A 10,287-nucleotide genomic window follows, 5' to 3' on the forward strand; every position below is an offset into this window, starting at 1 on the left:
GGGCGGAACAGGAGCTCCCCGCTGGGGATGACCTGCTCTGCCGGCCAGCCCGCCGCGCCGTACGGCTGGTAGAAGTCGGGCTCCGCCTGGAACATGACGAGCGCCTGGGCCGTGTGGATGCGCACGTGCTGCGCCAGGCTGCTGGCGTCCAGGAACTTCTCCCCGCAGGAATCGCAGGCGTAAAGGATCTGCGTGTTGGGGTCTGCAGCGGGGACAGGGAAAGGCAGGCGGGAGTGGAGGAGGCGCCGGGCTGGGGGGACGGGAGGAGACAGCCCCGGATCCCCGCTCTCACCTGCCTCCTGCACCTGCTTCACCGCCTTGGTGATCTCGGCCTTGAGCGCCTCCGTCTCATCCGCCGTCACCGCGGCCGCCACCGGCACCACTGCGGGGACAGCAGCCACAGGACATTGGGGGGACAGCAGCACTGGGGGGACAGGGACATTGGGGGGGACAGGGACACTGGGGAGGATGGGGACATTGCGGGGGACATTGGGGGGGACAGGGACATTGGGGGACAGGGACATTGGGGGACATCCCATGGATAAGCTTCCCTTTTAGGGTGGCTCCTGGGACCTCTAAGTTGCACCCCCATAAATTAACCTCACTTTCAGGACAGTTCTGGGCCCCTTCAGCTACATTCACATATATTCAGCTATATTTTCCTTTTGGGATGGCACCTGGGACCTCCAAGCTGTTGCCCATGGCTAAACCTCCTTTCCAGGACCCCAAGCTGCATTCCCATGGGTACATTTCCCTTTTGGGATGACTCCTGGGTCCCCTAAGCTGAACCCCCATAAAGGAATCTCCCTCTGGAGACACCTCTGGGCCGAACCAGCTGCTCCCTATGGATAAATTCCCATTTCAGGACAACTCCAGGACCTCCCAGCTACACCCCACTGCTAACTCTCCCTTTTGGATGGCTCCCAAGCCGCCCCCAGGGATGAACTCCGTTTGGGAACGTCGTTACCTGTGAGCTGCGTGACAGCGGTGGCAGCCAGCGCCTCGGTGGCCAATGTCACCATGTCATCGGAGGCCACCGTGACGATGTTGACCTCGTCGCCCTCCTCGGGCTCCAGGATTTTGATGCCAGCCTTGCCCTGGTGCACAGTCTTCACGTGGGAGCGCAGGTTGTCCACGCGGTTGAAGCCGCGCCCGCACTTGTCACACAGGAACGGCTTCTCCCCTGGGCAGAGCACAGAGAAGGGGCCGTGGGTGAGGGGGGACAGCGGGGGCGGCGAGGGGCTCTGGGGGGTACCCACCGGTGTGGATGATGATGTGCTTGGACAGGTCGCCCACGTTGACGAAGGCTTTGTTGCAGACGGTGCATTTGTGGGGCCGGATGTTGTCGTGGTGACGGATGTGGTTGGCCAGCTGGCTCGACTGGACAAACCTTTGGGAACGACGCCAGGGTCACCACACCCCGAGGATTCACCCTCCAGAAACGGCACCCGGCTGTGGGGGGCGGGTGGAGGTGCCCCCCGGTATCCCAACGCCACCCACCCTCCCGCTATTCCCACGGGGAATCCTCACCTCTTCCCGCAGCGCTCGCACACGTAGGGCTTCTCCCCGGTGTGCTGGCGCACGTGGGCGATGAGGGAGCTGGCCTGGGTGAAGGCTTTCCCGCAGATCAAGCACTGGCACGGCTTCTCTCCTGGGGAGACGCAGGAGAAGGTGGGAGGGGAGGCCGAGGGAAGCCGAGGGGCCCCTCGGGAAGCAGGAGCGTGTCCGTACCGGTGTGGATGCGGACGTGGCGCTGGAGCGCGCCCGGGTCGGCGAACTGGCGCTGGCAGTGCACGCACACGTACGGCTTCTCCCCGCTGTGGATCCGCAGGTGCCGCTTCAGGTTACCTGGGAGCAGGGCAGGCTGAAGGACACCGCACCCTCCTCCCCCTGCTCCTCCTTGGCAGAGCCCCAGGAGCTCCCTGGGGAAAGGGCTGGTGCTGTTCAGGGAGCAGGGACTGCGCAGGGGTCAAGGGAAGGTGGCTGCACCTTGCCTGGGATCAGGCAGTAACGTGGAACTGGAGACAGCAGGGACAAGCACCCAGTGTTTGAGGGGATCAAAAGACTCCACTGGGATCATTCCAACCCTCTGGCTCTGCAGGAGGTTGGGAGAAGATGGGAGGAGACATCCCCATCTCCAGCATTTGGATGAGGAGCTCCACTCCAGGGTGTGACTCCATGGGGAAAACCAGGAATTCACGCAGCACAACTGTGGCACTGTAAAGCCGGGATGAAATCCTTCCTCTGGCTCTGATCCAGCCCCAGAATAGTCCCTGCTCCCCCCAGAGCATCCAAGCCCCGTCCTTCAGCCCCTCAGCCCCACTCCCCTGTCTTACCTGACGTGGTGAACTGCTTCCCGCACTCCCGGCACTTCAGGGGCCCATCTGCGATGTGGATCTTCAGGTGAGCCTTCAAATTCCCCACCTGGGGATGGAGAACAGGATGAAGAGAGCCCCAAACCACCTTCTCTTCCTTCAGAGCAACCCAAATCCCCATGGATCCCTTCTGGAGCGGCCCCTGGGACCTCCAAGCTTCACCCTATGGACAAACCACCCCTTCCGAGCTCCAAGACACCCAAACTGCATCCCAGGGACAGATCTCCCTCCCAGGAGCACACAGGCCTCAGTTTCCCCGCTCCCCAGCGCACCTGGTTGAACTTCTTGTCGCAGTGGGGACACTTGTGCTCCTTGTCGGTGTCGTGCGTCTCCAGGTGCCGCATCTTGGACGTGGGGTCGGAGAAGGAGCGCCCGCAGTAGTCGCACTGGTAGGGCTTCTCCCCGCTGTGCACCAGCTGGTGCCGCTTCAGGTTGCCCGAGGTGGTGAAGAGCTTGCCGCAGTCCTCGCAGCGGTAGCGGGCCTCGCCCGTGTGCCGCTTCTTGTGCAGGTTCAGCAGGCTGATGAGCCGGTAGCTCTTCCCGCACTCCTCGCAGCCGTACGGCTTCAGCGGGCTGCGGTGGGGACGGGACGTCACAGCCAGCAGCAGGGTCCTGCTGCCCCGCTCTCAGCACCCCCACAGAAATCAGGGGATGGCTTGGGAGGCACCTCCAAGCCCCTCTGATTCCACCAAACCCCACCTGCTACTAGAGCAGGTGCTCCAAGCCCCGTCCAACCCTCAACACGTGCAGGGATGGGGACTCCACAAAACAACACCAAAGGGAAGAACAATTTGGACAATGCTCAGACACAGCATGGGATTCTGATGGTGTCTGTGCAGGGCCAGCAGCTGGACTTGATCCCTGTGGATCCCTTCCAACCCTGGACTATTCTGTGACTATGAGAGAGGCAGAAAGACAAATCTCCTCCCGGACACCCCAACACACCGGTGGATTTCCAGAAGATGGGACCATTCCCAGCAAACCCCACATGTTCCAGGCATCTTTCCCTGGCTCCCCCCCTACCTGTGTGTCTTCTCGTGGGCCTTGCAGGCAGCGGGGTCGGAGAAGGCCTTGTTGCACTCCCTGCACGAGAAGGGCTTCTCCCCGGTGTGGATCCGGATGTGCCGCTTGAAGTTCCCGGTGTGGGTGAACTCCTTCCCGCAGTCCTAGGAACGGAGGGGCAGCACTGTCACCCCGCTGTCCCCGAGACACCCGGTGGCACCGGCAGGTGCTGCCCAGGAGCCCAGCTGGCCTCACCTCACACTTGTGTGTGACGGAGCCGTAGGCCTTGGACTCGGTGCGGTCGCTGTAGGTGCCGGAGCGCAGCAGGCGCGGCTCCCCCGAGTTCTCCTGCCCGGAGTCCGTGCTTCCCGACTCGTTATCCTCAGCGTTCTCCCCATTCTCCAGCTGGGCAGGCTCCTCTTCGGGGATTTTACCCTCATCTTCCTCCTCCACTATCATCTCCCCCTCTTCCTCCCTCCTCTCCGGCTTCATCTCTGCAGGATGGTACAAAATGGGGATGCTCAAATTTGGGGGCAGCAGCAGAGACACAAAACCCTCCTGCATTTCCTAACCCGGATTAGACAACCCCCTCCCCAGGGAAACCACAGAAACATCTAAGCTGGAAGCTCAACCACCATCACCTTTGCCTGGAATCACTCTGAATTTGCAGGTGATTAGCCCTAAATTCCCAAAGCCTGTGCAGGCAGAGCAGAACTTCCCAACTCTCCTCACTGTGCTCCATGAAAACTGTTCCCAGAGGATCCGTGCCTCACAAAAGCTCACACTCACACAGTGAATTCCACAGAAAAGCAGGGCTCAAGCTGTGCCCAGCTCTGTCCCAGCCCCGCTGCCCCACACACCTCCTGTGCTGGCGGTGTCGGTGGCGCCGGGGCTGCCGCTGCCCCCCGTGCTCCCCACGGGCTGCGGGAGCCCAGGAATGTCGGCTCTGGGACCCTCCTGGACGGCAGCACCTGCGGGCACCGGAGAGTCAGGACAGCTCTGGGGGTGACAGCAGGACCCAGGGTGTCACCCCTCGGTGCTTTACCTTCCTGGCCAGCCGGCTGCTCCGCGGCCACCTTGGGCTGTGCCGTGGCCTCCGGCTTCTCCTCCTTCCCCTCGGGGCTGGGAGCCGCCGCTTGGGCTTTGTCAGGCTCCCCCTGAGCTTCTGCCACCACCAGAGTCTTGTCATCGGCCTTGTCGGCTCCTGTGAGGGAACAGGCAAAGCCATCCAGCTGCTGCTGCCAGGAGCATTCCCAAATCCCACAGAATTCACAGAAGCAGACATGTTTCAACTGCTGGTGCTGCCCAAGAGGATCAAACCCCATCCAGGAACTGGGTTTGCCACTGGCCAAGGAGCCTGAGTGGATACATTCTGTTCTGCATGGAGCTTAAGTGGATAAATCTTGACTTTGCCTGGGTGAGGGGGAGCCAGGAGGGTACGTACCGGTCTCAGGGGGCTGCTGGTTCATCCCAGGGGGATTTTCTGGGGGCACAGAGAGAGATTTGAGCGCGTTGCAAGCGCTGACGATCTCCTGCATCTGCAGGAAACCTGCCACGGCCAGCACATCCTCCACGTTGTCAGGGCTCAGGCTCAGCTTAGCTGTGTACATGAACTCCAGAACCTGGCCCAGGCCTGCAGTGGAGGTGACACAACCAGAAATCAGCCCTCACCCCTCACTCTTCCATTCTGAAACATTCAAAACAGCTGAGGAGCCTCCCTCCCTTGGAGCCTGGGCAGGGAATGATGATGTTTAAGGAGCTGTGAGGGATCCTGGATGAGAAGTGGAGGCCTACCTGCAGCGTTGCTGATGTCCAGGTGCACCACGTCCTTCTGGTCCACGAAGAGCATGCGGAAGTAGTCGCTGCAGGCGGCCAGCACGGCCTTGTGCGCCTTGAAGTCGATGCCGTCCACCACGAAGGTGCAGTCGCAGAGCAGCCCCAGCTGCCGCTGCTGGTTCAGCTGCTCCAGCACCTGCTGGCTGTGCTGTGGGAAATCCATGGCTGTGGGGAGGGAAAAAAACCGGGATTGGGGGTGAGCTGGGTGGTGAAACTGAAGGGGTCGTGGAGGAGAGATCACAAAACACGACCTGACTGCCCTCGTGGTTAAAAATGGCCCAAAAAGGTGAATTTCAGCTCCTCTCCTGGCTAAATCCAACCCCAAACCCTCTCCTAGGACAGCCACGACACCAAGACAGGGCTAGAAGGAGTTGATGGAACAGCCAGGATGGTTTTTAGCCACCCTGACAGTATTCAGAACACAGCTACTGCCCTCAGCTGGCCCAAGAGCCTTGTCACCTCTGCAGACACAAGTGCCATCGTCCCTCCTCTGTGTCACAGCTCCTGCCAAGGCAACGTGGAAGTGTTCATCCAAACCTTCCAGCCCCTGCTCTTTCCAGCTGCTCACGTCACGATACTGAGGAATTTTTACACCTCATTATGTGTTTGGAGGGGGTTCTCCATGCCTGGAGCACAGCTCTGCCTAAGGAATGCTGCAAATTGCTGGAAATACAGCACAACCCCAGTTTTCCATCAGGTCCTTGTCAGCAAAGTGCCACACTGAGGAGTGCCACACTGAGGATTTCCTCCTGAGCTGCATCCGTAGGGTGAATGAAGGGTTCTCACTTGGCTTTGTCTTCCAGCAATGATTCCGGTGCTGCAGGGATTGTTTCAAGGGATTGGCAGGAGAGAGGAGAAAGGAAACGAGGACTATCCAGTTATTGTTCATGCAGGAAGTCTCTAAAGCTCTGGATGCTGGAGCAGGAAGGTCACAGCTGGGGAAACACTCCTGGATTCCATGCTCGGGGTCTCTGAAAGTTTCCAGCCCATGGAAGTTGTTTTTCCACTTCACCACCTCTTAAATCAGGCCTTTCCAGTCAGGAAGAAGCGAGAGGTTTGGATCTACAACACCAGGCACTTCCAGCTCCTGTTCCTTCCAGTGGTAAGTGGGCAGAGGGAGCCTCCTCCTGTCAGCTGTGGGTGCCAGCAGCACTCAGGGAGGATCTTCCTCCCAGGGATTCATTTGGCTGCCACAGGCATTCCTGGTGTGGATGAGAGGCCAGGACCTCTCTGACAGCATCAAATCTTGCACACAGAGAAGTTCCACTCCATTTTGTCACTGCAGCTCCCTGCCCTGATTTCCCCCAGCTCTCCAAACCCCCCCAGCCTGTCCCAAAACACATCCCTAACAGCCAGGAAAAGCAGTGCTTGGGTCAAAATACTGCACAGCACGGCCCAGTCTGGTTTGTAAAGCTCTGGAGAGAAGGGGAAGCATTTTCCCCACAGGGTAAACAAGGCTGTGTTCCATGCTCAGAGAGCTCTGTGCAGCAGAACCTGAGGAATCTCGACAGTTTGATGCACTAAAAGGGTATTTTGGGGAATTTGTGGGAGGCACTTTGCATCTGAACGATGATTTTTCATGTTCCAGGATTGGACTTGTGTCAGCTTTGCTCCCCAGCTTTGAGCAGGAAGTAAAAATCCAGGAAACTCAACTCCTCCCCAGAAAACCTTCCCAATTTCTGTAGTCTCTTCCCCAATGTCACAATCCAGCCCCCTTGGAAGCGCTGCAGGGAGAGGAGAGGCTTGGGTGAGCTCTCCATACCCACACCCAGCAGCCAATGTCACCTTTAGCCACTAAAATCCCTGCCTCTGAGGTTTAGCACTCCCAAACACCTGGAGCCAACCCCAAGGCCTGGAGCTCACCGCTGCGCTGTGACAAGCAGAGATCTCCAGAGGATGGAGGGCCAGAAGGTTGTGTCTCTCCTCCAGAGATTTCCCCTTTCCAGGTGTTCGGGTCAGTCTCTACGCAGCCATCCTGCCAAAAATGGGATGAAAAACTCAATTTTAAACCTCCAGTCTCGGATGCTGACGGTGCAAAATCACTGATGCAGGACTGGGCACCCTCTGATTTCCCCTCAGGGGAGACGATTCCCCTCCCGACCTCTCCCTGACGAGGCTGTTGAGTCTCTCCTCATCCAATTAATCATAGAGAAGTTCATTATGAGCCCACCCCCGCCCACCACACAGCTGCACTCCCAGGGAGCTTCCCACGTGAGCTCTGCTAAGTGCTCTTGCTAATTAGCAACATTACTTCTCCCCTTCCCTGCCACATGAACCTATTAAAACCCCCAAAACTCCTTAAATTAGAAAAAACCAGTGATTTAAACATTGTCTTTCAAGGCTGTCAGCACCCAGCCATCCCTCCTGGGAAGATGAAAGGGAAGAGGGGGTTTGTTTCCTACCCACTGTCATCTCTTGCCTCGTGCGTCAGCTCGGGGAACAACGCGGCCCCAACCCTCGCTGCCTCTGCCCACTGGGGTCTGTCCTCATTTCCAGGAACGGATCCTGCAATGTTTTCCATGGAAGAAATGAAGTTCAGGGCTGATCTGAGTGGAGTAGCTCCATATAATAATAATAATAATAATAATATGGACGGTGGAACGGGGAAGGGCTGCAGAGCCCGTGGTGGGAAGCGGAAGGGGAGCTGTGAGAGGGGAAATGACCACAAAGAGGAAAAAATGTGGTGAAAAGGAAATAAAACGAGAAAGACACGAGGAGAGGGACATCCTGGATGTCCCACGGGGAACAGACATCCTAAAGATGCCTTGGTTATTTGGATCTCAGGCCTATGGATGTGCTGCTGCTGCTCTGGACACCAGGACACCACCTGAGCCTGAGATCTGCCCTGAAACCCTTCCTGTGGCTGCAGCGCCCAGGGATGACAAACCCTTGTCTCCTCTGGGAAAAACCCGCTTTGGAATGCTGGCCGAGGGCCGGGATCGCGGGAGAAGCCTCTGCCGCAGAAACGGAGCTGAAGAAAGACGGCTGCTCCGGGAAATGTGTCCGCCGTGCCCAGCCGCAGAGGGCAGGGACAGCCAGGAGGGGCTGTCACCTCGCCAAAACGCCACAACAAGGGAAAACGCCGTTTTCCTTGCGGTTTTCGCCGTCCCTGAGGTGCGGGGATGCGGCTGGCGCTGGCTCGGGGCTGTGGCCGCCGTTCCCGGCCCTGGGGAGGGTGTTTGGGTGGCCCGAGGGACGGTGATGTCCCCTGGCCGGGGACACGGGCTGGGGCGCGTCCCGGAGCGGACAGGGACACCGGGGAGGGGCGACAGCAGGAGCCCCCCGCTCCCCTCACGACAGCCCCTCACGACAGCCCCTAACCCCCCGTTCCCCTCAAGACAAGCAGGACCCCCCGCCCCGCTCACAGCAGCCAACAAACCCTGACGATACCCCGCAGCCCCTCGTTCCTACCGCGACAAGCCGCCGTTCCCCTCACGACAGCCGGCAAAACCCCGTTTCCCACGGCCCGCCCCCTCCGCAGCCTGCCCTCAAAGAACCGGGGGCCGCGCACCGGGGTGACCCCCAAACCGGCTCCGCTACCCCACAGCCAGCGAGCCGGGCCGCAGCCTCCTCCCCTTCCGGAGCCCGTGTCCTACTCGGCCTTCTCCCTTAGCCCCTCCAGCGCTCTCCCGGGGCCCCCGCGCCGCACCTGCCATGCCGGGCCCGGCGGGGCCTCATCCGCAGCCCGCGGCCCTCACCGTGACACCGACCAGACAAAGGGCGCCGCCATCTTGGCACCGGGCGGAAGCGGCGTCGCCCCGTCCCGCCGAGTGGCGGCGTCAGTGCGCATGCGCAGCGGGGGCGGTCACCTTCCCGCCCCTTCCCGCCGCAGAGGGGCCGCCATGACAGTGTGGGGGCGGTGCTGAGGGACCGGGGGGAGCCGTGAGGAGGGACCGGGGGGAGCCGTGAGGAGGGACCGAGGGGAACCGTGAGGGACCGGGGGAGCCGTGAGGGGTGAAGGTCCTCGTGCCACCGCCGTGTTCCTCGCTAAGCACGTTCCCAATCCGCCACATCACCCTTGTTTAAACATCGCCGATGTGGCGATTCCATCACTGTCCCAGTGCCTGACCACCCGCTCCATGAAGGAATTTTCCCTGTGTCTAATATAAACCTCCCTTGCCACAGCTTGGTGCCGTTCCTCCTTGTCTATCATTTGTTTTCTTGGCTCCATTCTTCTGCGGGGAAAAAGTTTCCGTTGTAGGGAAATAATGCAACTTTCCTAACTAACTTTTAATTAGTTGATTTAATTAATTGTAAACAGCACCCACTCTGGCGAGTGTTAGTTAAGTTTCTGCACAGACTCTTGTAACTCGGATGATTAAATCACCAAAACGTTAAGTTTATTAAAACTAACCCTGACAGGCTTCAATAAAGCCAAAGATTGGATATCTGGGATGTTAAATTTATGACCCCCCAGGGACATTGGAGTAACCAGAAAATACAGAGAAGATTAAAGCCTGGAAAGCTGGAGATTCCCTGTCCGAGGAAAAGATGATAACAGGACTGCAGAAATCAATGACCAACAGAGGATAGAATGCTAAATATTAAAGAGTGTTATGTGCCTTAGAACCAGTGAACATTAATTTATTTGTTTGCTGAAAATGTATAAATAAGTGAAAAAGGTTTGCATCCTTATGGGCCATAAGGATACCCTCGATCCCCTCATGCAGATCGTTGATAGAATTAAACATGTCCCAAAAAACGTGTTTTATTTTTCCCCAGCTTTCCTGCCACAAGCGAGCTCCTGTGGGGTGTGTTTGGTGCTGGGTTTAAGGGCCAACTTCCACCTCTCCCCTGTGCGAAAGCGATTTGGGCAGAAATAGGAGGAAGAAAACGAGAAAAAACAGTGATGGAATCGCCCTTTCCCCGGCGTTTATTCCCATTTTCTTCCTCCTTTTATCCGCATCTCCCTGGGCGAGGGCCGCTAGATGGCAACCAGCGCCCGGCGCTGCCGGGGCGGCGATCGCGGCCCAGCGCCGGGGCCCGAGGGCAGCGAGCTTCCCGAGCCTTTTCCTGCTCGGAGCAGCTCCGCTTTTAACCCTTCCTCCTGCGGGAACAGCGCCCTGAGTGCCCG

At 58.7% G+C, this 10,287-nt stretch overlaps 1 protein-coding gene across 1 annotated transcript in view; it reads right to left on the reverse strand.

The window, feature by feature from the left end:
- Positions 1-8,978, reverse strand: part of ZBTB17 (zinc finger and BTB domain containing 17) — an 11,439-nt gene extending 2,461 nt beyond the window's left edge. Inside the window, exons 1-17 of the mRNA XM_015647998.1 lie at positions 8,863-8,978; positions 7,633-7,718; positions 7,077-7,188; positions 5,172-5,378; positions 4,822-5,010; positions 4,423-4,581; positions 4,238-4,348; positions 3,633-3,871; positions 3,399-3,541; positions 2,648-2,948; positions 2,337-2,424; positions 1,732-1,848; positions 1,531-1,651; positions 1,260-1,390; positions 968-1,183; positions 293-382; positions 5-202 (exon numbers count right to left, since the gene is read on the reverse strand). Coding sequence (XP_015503484.1) covers positions 5-202; positions 293-382; positions 968-1,183; positions 1,260-1,390; positions 1,531-1,651; positions 1,732-1,848; positions 2,337-2,424; positions 2,648-2,948; positions 3,399-3,541; positions 3,633-3,871; positions 4,238-4,348; positions 4,423-4,581; positions 4,822-5,010; positions 5,172-5,378; positions 7,077-7,188; positions 7,633-7,718; positions 8,863-8,869 — 2,515 coding nt within the window. The 5' untranslated portion in view covers positions 8,870-8,978. The remainder of the gene's footprint in view (positions 1-4; positions 203-292; positions 383-967; positions 1,184-1,259; positions 1,391-1,530; positions 1,652-1,731; positions 1,849-2,336; positions 2,425-2,647; positions 2,949-3,398; positions 3,542-3,632; positions 3,872-4,237; positions 4,349-4,422; positions 4,582-4,821; positions 5,011-5,171; positions 5,379-7,076; positions 7,189-7,632; positions 7,719-8,862) is intronic.
- Between the last annotated feature and the right edge of the window lie 1,309 nt (positions 8,979-10,287).

Source organism: Parus major, chromosome 21, assembly GCF_001522545.3.
Source record: "Parus major isolate Abel chromosome 21, Parus_major1.1, whole genome shotgun sequence".
Classification (NCBI taxonomy): domain Eukaryota; kingdom Metazoa; phylum Chordata; class Aves; order Passeriformes; family Paridae; genus Parus; species Parus major.